A 16,760-nucleotide genomic window follows, 5' to 3' on the forward strand; every position below is an offset into this window, starting at 1 on the left:
TGATGGGGGGGGGGGGAGAAGGAGAAAAAAGAGGAGACAGAATATCTGTTTGAAGAAGTAATGGCCTGAAACTTCCAAACTCTGAGGAGAGAAATAAACATATAAATTCAAGAAACTCAAAGAACTACAACTAGGATAAATCTGAAAAGAACTAAACCAAGACTGAACTGTCATGCACAAAGGAACTCAGATTATCAGTATAATTCTTAAGAGAAACCTGACAGGCTAGGAGGGAGTGGAATCCTGTATTCAAAGTACTGAAGAAAAAAAACCAATAAAACTGTCAACCAAGAATACTATATTTGTCAAAACTGTCCTTCAAAAATGAAGAGGAAATTAAGGCTTTCCCAGATAAACAAAAGCTAAGGAAGTTCATCACCAATAGACCTATCCTACAAGAAATGCTGAAAAGTGTCCTGCAAGTTGAAGTGAAAGGATGATAAACAGCAACACAAACCACACAAGAATATAAAATTCCCTGGTAAGGTAAATATATAAGATACATGACACGTTAGGTCCCCCAAAGTGTTCTTAACACATTTAAGAAGACTGAAATTATGCAAACTGTCTTCTCTGACCACAATGGTATTAAACTAGAAATCAATAGCAGAAGAAAAACAGGATAACCCACAAATATGTGGAAATTTTAAAATGCACTCAAAATCTAAGAGTCAAAGAGGAAATCATAAGATAAACTTAAAAAAATCTGGAAACAAAAGAAAATGGAAACACGACCTACCAAAACTTATGAGAGGCAGCAAAAACAGTACTAAGAGGGAAGTTTATATTGATAACCATTTACATTAAAAATAAGAAAGATCTACACCTGAAACTAACACAACATTGTAAATCAACTATGTTCCAATAAAAATTTTAGAAGATACGTAAATAGTATCTTATTGGACTGCTGCTTTTTTCACACAATATTTTTTCTTGGAAACTGAGCAATGCTTTGTACCAAATAAGTACCCAATGTATAAATAAAAAGTGAATGAATAAATGAAAAAAATAAAACTAAGAAAGATCTCAAATAAACAAACCTTACACTTTAATGAACTAGAAAAGAAGAACAAACTAAATCCAAAGTCAGCAGAAGGAAGGAAATAATAAAGATTAGTCCAGAAATAAAGTAGAGAAAGGAGACACAACAGAAAAAAAAAAAATTAAACCATGAAGATTTTTTTTGAGATCAACAAGTGGACAAGCCTTAACTAGACTAAAAACAAAAAAAGACTCAAATTCAGAAATGAAAGAGAAGACATTACAACTGACATCAGAGAAACAAGAATTATAAAATCAAAACTACTATTAACAATTATGAACAATTATATGCCACTGGATAACCTAGAAGAAAGCAGACAACTTCCTAGAAACATACAACATACAACGCTGAACCATAAAGAATTACACAATCTGAACAAAAGTGTATCTAGAGAGAAGCCTGAAGCAGTAATTAAAACCTCCTAACAAAGAAAAGCCCAGGACCAGATGGATTCCTTAGGGAATTCTACCAAACATTTAAAGAAGAATTAATACCAATCCTTCTCAAACTTTTCCAAAGAATCAAAGAAGAGAGGACACTCCCAAACTCATTCTTTGAGGCAAGCATTACCCTGATACCAGAGCTATATAAAGACACACACAAAAAGGAAACTATAGGCCAATTTTCCTGATGAATATTGACACATAAATCCTAAACAAGATGCTGGAAAACAACAGCACATTTAAAGGAACATACATCACAACTAGGTGCAATTTATACTTGGAATGCAAGGAAGTTTCAATATATAAAAACTGATCAATGAAATTTATGACCTTAACAAAATAAAGGAGAAAAAACATATAATCAACTAATACAGAAAAATAATTTGAGAATATCCAACACCCTTTCATGATGAAAACATTCAACAAATTAGGCATACAAGGAAATTATCTCAACATAATAAAACCATATATGAAAAGCCCACAGCTAACATCATCATAGGAAAAGACTGAAATCTTCCCCTAAGATCAAGAATGAGGCAACAATACTGACTTTTGCCACTACTATTCAACATAGTACTGGAAGTTCTAGAAAGAGCAATCAGACAAGAAAAAAATAAGAGGCATAAAAATTGGAAAAGAAATACTACAATTTTCTATGTTCACAGATGAGATGATCTTATATGTAGGAAACCCAAAAGATTCTATACACAACCACACACACAAAAGAAAATAGAGCTAATAATCAAATTCAGCAAGAGTTGCTGGGTATAAAATCAATACACAAAAATCAACTGAATTCCTATACACTAACAATGACAAATCTCAAAATGAACTAAGAAAGCAATCTCATTTAATATAGCACAAAAATGATAAAATACTTAGGAAGAAACTTTACCAAGGAAGTGAAAGATTTTATTTCACTGATGGAAAGACACTGAATACTACAAGCCATTGCTAAAAGAAATGAAGGAAGACCGAACAATAAAAAAATTTACAAAATGGAAAGACAGCCCATGCTTATAGATTGGAAAACTTAATATTATTAAAATGTCCATAGTACTCAATGCAGTCTAAAGACTTGATGCCATCCCTATCAGAATCTCAATGTCACTTTTTTGCAGAAATATTTCTTAAAAGTTCTAAAATTCATGAGATCTCAAGTGACCCCAAATAGCCAAAACAACCTTGAAAAAAGTTAAATGTGGAGGCCTCACACTTACTTGTTCCCAAACATACTATAAAGCAACAGCAATTAAGATTATGTGGTACTGGCATGAAAATAGATATATAGACCAATGGAATAGAATAGAGTGCTCAGAAATAAACCCTTGCAAATATATACAAATGATTTTTGACAAGGTGCCAAGAATACACAAAGAAGAAACACAGTCTCTTCAACAAATGGTGTGGGGAAAACTGAATATCCACATGCAAAAGAATGCAGTTGGAAACTTACCTTATACCATATACAAAAAATAGCTCAAAATGAATTATAGACCTAAATACAAGACCTATACTATTAAAATTCCAGAAGAAAATATAGGGTAAAAGTTTCTGGAATTTGGATTTGACAATGTTTCTTCTGATTTGACAGCAAAAGCATAGGCAACAAAATTTAAAAACAGACAAATGGGACTACACAAAAGTTATAAACTTCCAAAACATATCAACAAATATCAACAGAGTGAAAAACCCATAGAACAGAAGAAAATAATTGCATATTGTATATCTAAGAAGCAGTTAATATCAAGAATATGCAAGGAACTTCTACAGTCAAACAATAATAAACAAATAACCCAATTTAAAAATAGGCAAAGGACTTGATTGATTTATATTTCTCTAACAATTAGCAGTAGTGAGCATCTTTTCATGTGCCTATTGGCCATCTGTATGTCTTCTTTGGAAAAATGTCTGTTTAGGTCTTCTGCCCAATTTTTGATTGGGTTGTTTGCTTTTTTGTTATTCAGTTGTATGAGCTGTTTGTATATTTTGGAAATTAAGCCCTTGTCGGTCACATCATTGGCAAATATTTTCCCTCAGTACATAGGTTGTCTGTTCATTTTGTTTATGGTTTCTTTTGCTGAGCAAAATCTTATAAGTTGATTAGGTCCCATTTGTTTATTTTTGCTTTTATTTCTATTGCCTTGGGAGACTGACCTAAGAAAACATTGCTACAATTTATGTCAGAGAATGTTTTGCCTGTGTTCTCTTCTAGGAGTCTTATGGTGTCCTGTCTTATATTTAAGTCTTTAAGCCACTTTGAGTTTATTTTTTGTTTCTGGTGTGATGGAGTGTTCTAACTTCATTGATTTACATGCAGCTGTCCAGCTTTCCCAGCACCACTTGCTGAAGAGACTTTTTTCCCTCCATTGTGTATTTTGCCTTCTTTGTCAGATACTGACTGTAGGTGTGTCTGGGGGGAAATTATTCTTAATTTTCTTATTTATAATAATGGCATTATGACTTTGTAGAAGAATATGCCTACTTTTAAGAGATGCATGCTTAAGTATGTATGGGAGTGAAGTGTTATCCTGTCTGCAGTTTCTTCAAATGGTTCAGCTCAAAATATAGAGTGAGCAAATATGGCAAAATGTTAACAATTATTGAATCTAGGTAGTAATTATATGGGTGTTTGTGACGGTTCATTTTATGTATCAACTTGACTGGGCTACAGGGTGCCCAGATATTTGGTCAAACATTATTCTGGGTTTTTCTGAGAATGTTTCTGAATGAGATGAGAAAATCTTTTTTCTCCATACCTGTCAATAAGGACCACCACTAGTGGTTTGCTTAAACTGGCAAAGCCAATAATATACCTTCACTGTCATGCCTTAGGGGTATATCAGCTCTCCAGCCCTATATCATAATTTAGTTGACAAGGATCTTGATCACCTTTCCCTTCTATAAGATATCACACTGGCCAATTACATTGATGACGTTATGCTGATTGGACCTACTGAGCAAGAAGTAGCAACTTATTGGTAAGACATTTGCATGTTAAAGGATGGGAAAGAAATCTACCAAAAATTCAGGGGCCTTCTACTTCAGTGAAACTTCTAGGGCTCAAGTGGTGTGGGCATGTCAAGATCTCCCTTTAAGGTAAAGGATAAGTTATTGCTCTGGCACCTCTTACAACCAAAAACCTGGCACAACACATAGTAGTCCTCTTTGGATTTTGGAGGTAACATATTCCTCATGTGATGTGTTACTCCAACCCATTTACTGAGTGATCTGAAAAGGCACTAATTTTGAGTGGGGCCCAGAACAAGAGAAGGCTCTGCATCGGTCCAGGCTGCCATGCAAGCTGCTCTGCCATTCGGGCCACAGGATCCAGCAGATCCGATGGGGCTTAGACTGTCATGGCAGGTAGGGATGCTGCATGGAGCCTTTGGTGGCCCCTGTAGGTGAATCATAAGTCAGGCTCTTAGGATTTTGGAGAAAAATTCTGTCATCCTCTGCAAATAACTACTTTCCTTTTAAGTAATAACTCTTGGCCTGCTACGGGGCCTGAGTAAAAGGCTTAACGGTGGGCCACAAAGTTACCATGTGACCTGAATTACCTGTCATGAGCTGGGTGTCATCTGACCCACCAAGCCATAAGATTGGGTGAGCACAGCAGCACTCTGTCATCAAATGAAGGTGGTACATATGAAATTGGGCCTGAGCAGGCCCTGAAGGCACAATAAATTACATGAAGTGGTGGCCAAATGCCTGTGGTTTCCCACTCTTGCTGCACTACCTTCTCTCCCCCAGCCTGCACCTGTGGCCACATGGGGAGTTCCCTATGATCAATTGACACAAGAAGGGGAGACTTAGGCCTGATTTACAGGTGGCTCTGCATAATCTGTAGGGACCACATTAAAGTAGACAACTGCAACACTACAGCTTCTGTCTGGGACATCCCTGAAGGAAAGTAGTGAAGGGAAATCCTCCCACTGGGCAGAACTTTGAGCAGTGTACTACCACTCCACAGGGAAGGAAAGGAAGAGAATGTCTAGAATATAGGCCATCCCTTAGGGCATCTCTTAGTATTGCCATGCCTTGTGATAAATGTCAATGGAAAACTCCAACAACCTGGTCTAGGCAGAACTACTAATGGCCCAGACCCTTCAGAAATGAAGATTTGGATTACCCCAGCAAGTAAAGGACCAGGACCAGCTGATTTGCTTGCTGAAGGCAAACATAATAAAAAAAATGTAATGGAAGAAAGCAGTGATAAATACCAGCTGTGACCATATGATGACTTATAGAAATGAGGATTATAATTGTCATGTGTATTTCCTCCTTATTTGGTTATGAATATGTTCACATGGGTGTATGTGTATATGTATATGTATATATATATATATATATATATATATATATATATATATGGCAAATGAAGCATATTTTCTTAGATCCAATTTACTAATAAAGCCCGATTCATACGAAATCCAGTCATCCTGAGAACATGATCCTGTAACCCTCTGTATGGTATTCACACAGAATTACAGTAACAGGTAGATGTTATTCACTTTGGGAATGCTTTCATTTCTTATTTCTTCAAGCAGAGGAAGGGTATGTTTGTGTAAATCAAATCATGGATTCACGTCTCACCTCTCTTTTGTTTCTTCTTCTCTTCCTCTTCCCCTGCTGTTCCCTGACCCTCACTAATTCCAGCTTCTTGTTTGGGTGAATTTTCTAGATGTAAAAACAAAGTCCAAAAGCATTAACATCACTTCATTACGTTGAAAAATTACCCTTGAGGAACCTCAAACACATATGAGGTATTTTACCAACAAATGAGTGTAACATTTATAAAGCAAACGATTATACTGCTAGATGCCTATCAAGCCTAATTCTGAAGTCATTATGGTAAGTATATGGTGATAGAAGACAAAACAAAGTCTTTGATATGTGAGGATCACAATTTTTTAAGCCACATTAAAGGAGCACAGAACACTCAAGACTCCACAGGAATATTTAGCATCTAAGCGTACTAGTTCTGTTAACAGGAAGTCTGGTCCTGAATATGAAGATATGTCCTAGGCAAGTCATGTTCAGGGCCCACCATGTAGACTGTTACATCAGATTTGAGGGTTCTTATCCAATCACGGACAGCGACTATGTTGTCTCAGGGGCTGTGTCTCATGGAAACTATCTGAAAATCAAAGCAGCAAATAGTGGGATAACACTGGGCATACGTGACAGGACTTTCCAGCCCAGGATTTCCCTTCTCCCTGCTACTGCCTTCATTTTTAACAATCTTGTAAGAGAGGCCGTCAATTTTAGCTAATTGAGGAAATCGGTTCCTCTGTAGTTTCCTTACCTCTGTCAACAGCAACTCCATTCTTCTAGTTGCTTTGGTCAAAAATTTAGCTGCCCCTTTTTCTCACATCCCACATTCAACACATCAGGAGACCCTGTCAGCTCTACCTTCAAAACGTATCTAGAATCTGACCACTTTTCACATCTCCACTGCTACCATTCTAGTCGTCATCATCCTGACCAGATTAGTGCAGGAGCCACCTATTTGGTCTCCCTGCTTTGCTGCCTAAGCCTCTCTTCAGTCTATTCTTAACATAGCAGCCAGAGACACTGCTGAAACAGAAGTCAGACCACATCACTCTTCTGCTCAAACTGCTCCAATAGCTCATCTCACTCAGAGTGAAAGCTGAGACCTAGCCTTTAAGCCATGGTCCTTCACTACGTCTCCGACTTCATCTCCCACCCTTCTCCCCTTCCAGAAACAAAGGCCTCCTTCCTGTTTTTTAAATATGCTGTAAGCGGTAAGTGTTTGCCTCAGGGCCTTTGCACTGGCTGCACCATCTTCTTGGAATGTTGTTCTCCCAGATATCCAAAGGACTCTCTCCCTCACTTATTTTAGGTCTTTGTTCAAATGCCATCTTTTCAGCAAAATCTTTCAGGGCTACTACCTAAAATTTCAAATTCCCTCCCCAACAATTCTTATCTCTCCATTCCCTGCTTATCCTAATTTAATGTACTTATTTCATTTGTCTTGTTTTACTAATTTTGTCTCTCCCTCTAGAATATAATTTCCAAAGAGTAGGTCTTTTGTTTACTGCTTTATTCTCAGCATCCAATAAGAGTGTACAGCATATAGTATGCTTACAAGAAGTAATCTGTTGGACTTCTCTGGTGGCAGTGGTTAAGAATCCGCCTGCTAATGCAGGGGACACGGCTTCGAGTCCTGGTCCAGGAAGATCCCACATGCTGTGGAGCAGCTAAGCCCGTGTGCCACAACTACTGAGCCTGCGCTTTAGAGCCCGCGAGCCATAACTACTGAGCCCGTGTGCCACAACCACTGAAGCCCGTGCGCCTAGAGCCTGTGCTCCGCAACAAGAGAAGCCACCGCAATGAGAAGCCCATGAGCCACAGCAAAGAGTAGCCCTGCTAACTACAACTAGAGAAAGCCTGTGTGCAGCAACAAAGACCCAACGCAGCCAAAAATAAAAAGAATTTGTTAAATGAATGAAAGAAAATATATGCCCCTAAATCATTTACTCTTCTTTATATAAGTTAATACTCTGACCTATCCTGTCTCAGAGATAAGACACATGAAGCAGTCTGTGATTTTTTTTTTTTTTTGGTTGTGCTGGGTCTTAGTTGGGGCCAGTGGGCTCCTTAGTTGTGGCCAACAGGCTCCTTGGTTGTGGCATGCAAACTCTTAGTTGCAGCATGCATGTAAAATCTAGTTCCCTGGCCAGGGATCAAACCCGAGTCTCCTGCATTGGGAGGTGAATTCTTACCACTGCAGCACCAGAGAAGTCCCACAGTCCATGATTTTATGTAAGGAATTTTAACCCAAGAACTTAAAACAGTTTTAAAGTTAATAGAATAGATAGATATAATTCTGCAATATCCTACTAAACAAATGCACGTTGCATTTGTTTCAGGTATATAGGCTTTGATGAAAGAGGAAAAAAAATGTTCATACCTACAGTAAGTTTTGCAAACTCATTTGGAAAATTCTTCTCTAACCATTGTCTACATTTAGCAACATCAGGCATATATTCACAGTACTGGAGGAGGAAAAAGAAGAAACTGAGTCACTACAGTACATTTTTAATCATCTTAATTAAAAATCATTCCCTGTGCTTGCTATATATAGAATCATAAAACCAACTATTCCCACCTGACATCTTATCCACAGGAAATCTGTATTCAAACAGGAAATGTCCCATAAGAAATAAAAAATTAAAAGACACCTCCTCACTGTAGCAATTTATTTCCTCTCCAACAAACAGAAAGGCCATTAGAAAAAGGAGGAAACAGACAAAAACGAGCAGGTGTTTTTCTTGCTTTGGACACATAGGTGTCTCATTTTCATGACCTGCCCGCAGAGCCTGACTTAGAAGCTTATCAACAGAAAGTCTTACACATAATTTATGCTTTCTCTTCTCTGTTTGGATGTTAAATTTTGGCTTTAAGGTTACTCTTGTTTTATTAGCTGACTGTTCATGAGTTCCACGCAAAAATCCAAACTATGTATACCCAACTGCAAAAGACGCACACATATAACTCAAAGTCTAAAGAAAAATTTGTAGGACCATAAAATTATTCTAAACCAAAGTTCTCTATAAAAGGTTGAAACTCAAAAAAAAAAAGGTTGAAACTCTGCCATCAAATAATAGAAAATGAAAAGTAACAAGTTCCCAAGCTAGCTCTAAAATCAATGACCTCAAATGCAGAAGTTAAAAAAGAAAAAGAATTTTAGAAGGACTTACCTCTGTTGGTAATGAACAGACTGGGGATGGAGAGAAAAAAAGATTTGAAAATGTAAATAAATAAATAAATACACACGTACACACAAACACACACACACACACACGGCTCATAACTTTTATTTTTAATCTGACAAAATGTTTCATTTGTTTTTTCCTATAACTTTCCTGTATCACTTTTCAAATACTACCCCGTCATGCACTTTTTTTTTTGAGGTAAGCGGCACATGATTAATAGAAATATTATCTTAATTTTTTTTTTTGGGGGGGATGTGAAGAACAATGTCTCCTTCAGTTGGCAGAACATCAAACTATACTATCTGGCATGTCTTAAGGTTTTACCACAACAACCTCAATGGGTCTGAAACTAAGCTAGGATGGGAACAATTCCCCATACAACAAAGGTTGAATGGAGCTGGTTATTTCTTTTGATAACTTCACCAAAACAGCCGCTACTTTTAATTCATACTAACACAGTTACAGACTTCAGTAGCACTTTTGCTACCGTTTCTTTGCAATATACTTTTCCTTTTCTTTTTTCGTATTATGCTACATAAGACCATGACACTGTGAATTTCCTTCCTTAGAAGGAGGGTTGGTTCAATCCTGTCACTGTATAGCCTGCAAAGGCTAAAGGACTAGAAAAACTCAGAGGCTTTCCTAATTTTAACTAAAACTCTATTACTGCGTCAACTGCTTATTTTATTTTTAAGGTGAGGAATGGAATAGTTCAGTGTGACGACACCTTGAGATTTGTGAAGGAGAGGAGGGGTGGTACACCATTAATAATAACAGCACTTACCATATATTGGGCACATGCCAGGCACTTTGCTATGCTTTATATTATTATGTTCAATCATCACAACCTTATAAGGTAAGAACTACCATACGTGTATTATGAATGAGAAAAATGAGACTTAGAACAAGTAACTCATTTGTATCTGGTTTGAACAGGATTTGAACCCTGGTCTGTTTCTGAAGGTCATGCTCTTAAGCACTAAATTAGACCACACAACATATAAAAGCAGTGCAGGGCTTCCCTGGTGGCGCAGTGGTTGAGAGTCTGCCTGCTACTGCAGGGGACACGGGTTTGAGCCCTGGTCTGGGAAGATCCCACATGCCACAGAGCAACTGGCCCTGTGAGCCACAACTACTGAGCCTGTGCATCTGGAGCCTGTGCTCCGCAACAAGAGAGGCCGCGATGGTGAGAGGCCCGCGCACCGCGATGAGGAGTGGCCCCCGCTTGCCGCAGCTGGAGAAAGCCCTCGCACAGAAATGAAGCCCCAACACAGCCAAAAATAAATAAATTAATTTAAAAAAAAAAAAAAAAAAAAAAAAAAAAAAAAAAAAAAAAAAAAAAAAAAAAAAAAAACCAGTGCAGCTGTGTGCCAGCCCATCATCACTCTTTTACAGATGAAGCCGAAAATGGTTAAATAGCTTATCCAAGGCCAAAGGTGGCATAGGGCAGAAAACTAGAATCTACCATCTCTATTTCAGTTTAGAGTTCTTTATACTAAAGCTCTCCTGGTTAACCAGAAGCTCTCTAATCCTCACAGTTCAAGTTCAAATACTAGGAGGTACAAATATTCAGCCACACTTTCAGGATATAATTATAGGTTAAATACCATTACAGCAAATACTAAAACCATAACACTTAGTACACCATTTCAAATAATATTTGGTTCAGCAAAATTCTAATACGATGAAAAAAGTTGGACAAATATTCCCAATTCCACATTATTTGTTTTTACAGTCTATTTCCCTCTACAAATGATTTACTATTTGTAAACTGTAGCTTTTCAAGGAAAAGACCAAGCAGTCACCAGCTTCACATCACTAACAGTGGAACAACCTGACATTATGTATCTGCTGACATGATGAGATATGATGAACAAAGCCACATCATCCATGAGACCTTCTGCTATGGTCTGAATGTTTGTGTCCCCTCAAAATTCACATGTTGAAATCCTAATGCCCAATGTGATGACATTAGGAGATGGAGACTTTGGGAGTAATATTTCATTTATTCTTCTCAACAGCCCTCTGAAGTAGGCTGTTATCCATTTTATGGATGAGGAAACTGACCAAGGTCACCAATGAGTAAATGGCTAAGCCAGGATTCAAACTCAGACTGAATTCATATTCTGAAGTCTCAATCCTGCAGACATATATCTCCCCGGAAATGACCCCATCCTACCTACCCTTGTTTCTCACTATACTTCAACCAGCATTCTGCTCCAATCAGCCCCTTCTTTTCCCTCTACCCCCTATCTTTTCCATCTTTAATATGAAGATACCATATTAAACCATGCCCCCATATTTTTCTTATAAATTCATCCACCTTTCCTTGCAAATTCTGCCCATTACCTAAGGCTTCTCACTTCCTCACTGCTTTCCCAGCTTCCCTCTGAACAAAGATCCCTCCCTTTCCTGAAACCCTAATTCATAGCTATGGTCAGTACCACTGAATTTAAGCATTTAATATTCCCTAAGTGCTTCTCCTACAACTAGACCTTAAACTCTTTGAGGAAAAGGTAATCCTGTCTCCAACCTAGTGCCTGGAATATCAATACAAACTAGGGAGGGAAATAAAAATAAACTTTTCTCAAAAAAGGTTAGGTACCTCTGATCAACACAAAGTATCACTGGGGTGGACTGCATACTTAGTGCAGTTGTTCAAAGCCATCTTAGGAGTGACATAAGCACTTGAACAGGATGGCTTTCATACACTGTATTTCATTCATTCTAATTTTTTTTCATTTTTATAGGGATGCATTCCATAATTATGGCATGTCAACCTAACAATTTTTTCTTTCTTAGTGGAACCTAAAATAATGGTGAATCTTATAACATATGGAGTCTTAGATTCGGTGAATTAGGGTACAAAGAACAATAGCTCCTAACTATTTTTGACAAACAAGGAGGAATAAACTAAACTAGTATACTTCCCTAATAATAGTAATAATAGCACTTATTGTATTATGTTCTTATGTTAGTTGCTGAACCAGCTTTATAGGAATCATCTGACTTCAGATGTAATCATCATTTTCATTCAGACCTTAAGAAACAGACCTCTAACCCTTAGTGAAATCAGGTAACTTGCCCAAGGTCACACAGCTAAAATTAAGCAGGAGCAGCTGGTAATGCTCAAGGTAAGGATGCAAACCCTGACCCATGACTCCAAAGGCAAACAATATAACCAAATAAGATGAATATCATAACAAATCTCAGTCAAACTACAAAAAGTTCCCCTGCCTACTCTCTGGGATATTTTACACTCATTTTATTTTATCATCAAAGGCAGTCAATAAATGATGAGTTGATACAATTTTTTAACTCAGTGACATCACCTCTCCTGTAAGTACTGTAAGTACTTAAATTCCAGAAGAAATCCCTATCATACTCACAGGATGTAAGGTCCCTAAGCACAAAGACCTTTCCTGACTTATTCATTATTCAGTCCCCAGCATCTAAAACTCTGCTAGGCACATAGTAAGTGGCCAAAAATATTTACTAAAAAAAAAATAATATTTATTTGCCCTTTTACTTTACTGTCTTATATCTTCAGATTTTTCTAAACCTTTCCAAGATGCTAGTAAAATTAAGAGTATTTCCAGTTCACAAATATTTCTGGATTGAAAATGAGGAAACACTCAAAGGGAAAAAAATCCTGATTTACATTTTATTAATCAAACCAAGAACACTTTCCCAAGACTGTCCTACTACCCATCACTCCAACCTCATAATCTTCCACTCATTACTGACACCATTCCTATACTACACACTATACTAATAATAAGATGTTTATTTCTCCACAGACAAAGCTTTTCCTTGCACAGCTGTTCACTTCATCCGGGATGCCTTTCCTCACTTCCTCAACCAATCCTTCTCATCCCTTAAGATTCAATATATTCCAAGAAGCCCACCTTTAACAGCCAGACTAGCAAGTAACATTAGGCTTGAATAATCTATTTACACATCTCTATTCCAACTGGACTGTAAACTTCTCTAGGCCAAGGAACAAGACGCAAGTCACACAGGTTGGGAAAGGTCTGTTAATCCATGCCTCCTCTTCCCCAGCTCCCCAATTAAAGATTCACCAAATGACAAAGATGAAAAAACTACTAGGACCAAATGTGAAACATTTATCACAATGCATAAAAATACAGTGAGTAAAAGCCATTTTCTGCCTTCCAACACTTGCCTCCGCAGTAAAGGACTCGAAGTGGGTAATCTGCATCTAACTTGGTATTGCTCCTCGGGTCTCCTTTGCAATCATGCCCACCGGATTCGGAAATGTCAGCAGCCATTTCAAAACCTGTAAGCAAGGAAAATAACACATCTTCACTATTTTGGACCAAGACGCCCAGAGAAGCAGTGTTCAGGTGTAGTCTGGCCTCCTCCTACTAGAAATCCCCCCATCCCGAATCTGTTTCAATTCTTTGCTGAATGAGAGACACAAGCTGCATTAGGATTCATAAAATATGAGTAATTCTGGGCACACCATTTTCCAGGTCTACAGGGAAGCAAGTGACAACAGTGAGACTCACAGCAAATGGACCATGACAACTAGGGGGAGGAGGGCACTAGTGGAAGAGGAAGCAATGGGGAAAAAGATGGGGAAAGGTGAACTCGGTAGGGACAGGGCAAAAGGTCTGGGGGATGATCTGTAAAGGATGCAACAAACTGCAGCAACAGGGAAAGGCCACAAAGCAGCTGAAGAGGCTGGAAACGCCTACGAAGAAGGGGTGGGTCGCCGGAGGTGCCCGGAGGGCAGGGTGTGGGGTGGGCTAGAGGCCAAGGGAGGGACGCGTTAGAGTCACGGAAGGGAAAGGGAGTGGGAGGGGGCGGGGAGACCAGAGTCTGAGAAGAGAAAATGCGGGCAAAAGAACCAGGAAGGGGCAGAATGTAAGAGGACTGAGGCGACGACAAGGGCGGCCAGGTGTGAGGGCGCGACCTGAGGCGAAGGGGCAACCCCGGAGACACCACAGCGGCCGATGTGGGCGGGGGTGTGGAGACGCCCGGCCCGGCCCCCTTCCGACGGGGAGCACCTCAGCTTCCCCCACGCTCTCTACGAGCTTCCTGGTAAGCGTGAGAGGCACAAGGGGTCATTACCCAGGCGGTCGCACAGCCTCCGCCGCCTCCGCGCCCACCACTACCGCCAGCTGAAACGACACATGCGACTCCTCTTCCCGGCCAGAGCCGCCCAAGAGCCCGTCTGCCAGCCGCGGTCCCGCGAGATAATAAACCTTTATCGCGAGATTCAGTTTCCGCGGAGCGGCTGTCGCGAGAAGCTCGAAGGCGGGGGCGGAGAGGAATTAGGGAGCATGCGCATTCCGCTCAGGGGCGGAGCCAAGCAGCCTAGAGGCTGACAGCCAGTAGGCGGTGCTAGTTACCTATGGGAGAGACTGGGTGGTCCGTGGTCGGCGACCAGAAGAGGACGCTGTTTAGAGAGCGGAGACGTGCATCTAAATCAGCGGTGACTCATTCTTTTGACTCGGAGAACGTGGCCCCCGGGGTCTGGGGTGCATCCTGGAGCCTTGACTAACCTCCAGCCTGTTGGATAAGTCTTTCCTTCACGGGGAGATTGCAGCTGGAAAAGGCGTTTGGTTTTATTTCAACACAGTACCCTACATTGGCGGAATTCTTTTTAAAAAGACAATATCGGGCTTCCCTGGTGGCGCAGTGCTTGAGAGTCCGCTTGCCGATGCAGGAGACGCGGGTTCGTGCCCCGTTTCGGGAAGATCCCACATGCCGCGGAGCGGCTGGGCCCGTGAGCCATGGCCACTGAGCCTGCGCGTCCGGAGCCTGTGCTCCGCAAATGGGAGAGGCCACAACAGTGAGAGGCCCGCATAACGCAAGGAAAAAAAAAAAAAAAAAAAAGACAATATCAACGCAATTTACATTTTTCTCATCGCCCCACAGTCTCACCACCCTAACAACTGTTTTCACAGCTTCCTAGTGTTTATCGATCTTTATATGTGTTGTAAATTGGAATTAATCTCTCCCATGTGAGTGTTGACTAAAAAATTATGTACAACCTAAAAGTTGAGATTCATGTTTTATTCGGCAGGAATTTTTAGGACTTCAAGCCCGGTAGGCATCATCTCAAGTAACCCTGAGAGAACTGCTGCAAGGAGAAAAGGGGGCAAGCCAGCATATATAGGAGTTTTACAACCAAGGGCAAGTAGTCTGAACATCAAAAGATTATTGTTAATTACAGAAAACCAGGTATGTCAAGTTTAGGAATTTAGCGCTTTTCTATGTATGAGAAGATGCAAGAGTCAGGGCTCACTGAAATCATTCCTTTGATAGGCACCTCAGCTATCTGGGGCCAGTATCCTGTGTTTTCACATCCTGAGTTTCCTCAGGGCTCACCTAGGGAGTGGCTGCAGTCTGATGGCCGCTAGACAGCAGGTAGGCAGGTGTTCTTTTTCTTCCTGAGTTCCCTCTGGGTTCACCAGCTCACCGTCTGGTGGTGGCTGCAATCGCTGATGACTGTGACAGCCTTTGTTTAAATACTCCATTTATCAAAGACTTCAGAGAAGAGGCCACAGTCTCCTGTGCAGATTATGCCGGATGGCTTCGTGTGCAGTTTTGAGCAGAAAATTTAAGGGTGGTAGTGGTGGTGGCAGAGAAGTTTGCAAAGGAAGGAGGGGAATGAGGCAGATATGAGTGGAGGATAAAGCAAAATAGAAAAGAACAACCTCCACCATCTACAAAACTCTTTTTGGTCACCGTTTCCCTAACTCTCATAGCTCTACAAGTGTTGTAGTGTTATTCCCGTTTCTCAAATGGGACTCAGGCTGAGGATGGATATGAAGGGGTTTTCCCAAAATGAAACAACTAAATGGAAGCAAAGCTAAGACACACCATGTGTGAAAACCTGATGATAAATGGAATATTGCCTGTCACATCAGTAAAGAAAGGCTGTCACAGTCATCAGCGATTGCAGCCACCACCAGACGGTGAGCTGGTGAACCCAGAGGGAACTCAGGAAGAAAAAGAACACCTGCCTACCTGCTGTCTAGCGGCCATCAGACTGCAGCCACTCCCTAGGTGAGCCCTGAGGAAACTCAGGATGTGAAAACACAGGATACTGGCCCCAGATAGCTGAGGTGCCTATCAAAGGAATGATTTCAGTGAGCCCTGACTCTTGCATCTTCTCATACATAGAAAAGCGCTAAATTCCTAAACTTGACATACCTGGTTTTCTTTAATTAACAATAATCTTTTGATGTTCAGACTACCTGCCCTTTGTTACAAAACTTGTGTATAGGGGGGCTTCCCTGGTGGCGCAGTGGTTGAGAGTCCGCCTGCCGATGCAGGGGACACGGGTTCGTGGCCCGGTCCAGGAGGATCCCACATGCCTCGGAGCGGCTGGGCCCGTGAGCCATGGCTGCTGAGCCTGCGCGTCCGGAGCCTGTGCTCCGCAACGGGAGAGGCCACAACAGTGAGAGGCCCGCGTACCGCAAAAAAAACACAAAACTTCTGTGTAACCTGGCTCCCCCCCTTACCTTCTCGAGCAGTTTCTCAGAGCTATCTGAAACG

The 16,760-nt window shown here is 40.3% G+C and overlaps 1 protein-coding gene across 1 annotated transcript in view; it reads right to left on the reverse strand.

Annotated features, from left to right (window-relative positions):
• The window catches only part of DENR (density regulated re-initiation and release factor), a 17,562-nt gene extending 3,112 nt beyond the window's left edge, over positions 1-14,450 (reverse strand). The window contains exons 1-5 of the mRNA XM_007448741.1: positions 14,325-14,450; positions 13,414-13,527; positions 9,213-9,232; positions 8,423-8,507; positions 6,082-6,165 (exon numbers count right to left, since the gene is read on the reverse strand). Of these exons, the coding sequence (XP_007448803.1) occupies positions 6,082-6,165; positions 8,423-8,507; positions 9,213-9,232; positions 13,414-13,519 (295 nt within the window). The 5' untranslated portion in view covers positions 13,520-13,527; positions 14,325-14,450. The remainder of the gene's footprint in view (positions 1-6,081; positions 6,166-8,422; positions 8,508-9,212; positions 9,233-13,413; positions 13,528-14,324) is intronic.
• Between the last annotated feature and the right edge of the window lie 2,310 nt (positions 14,451-16,760).

This window comes from Lipotes vexillifer, unplaced genomic scaffold, assembly GCF_000442215.2.
Source record: "Lipotes vexillifer unplaced genomic scaffold, Lipotes_vexillifer_v1.1 scaffold21, whole genome shotgun sequence".
Lineage (NCBI taxonomy): Eukaryota > Metazoa > Chordata > Mammalia > Artiodactyla > Lipotidae > Lipotes > Lipotes vexillifer.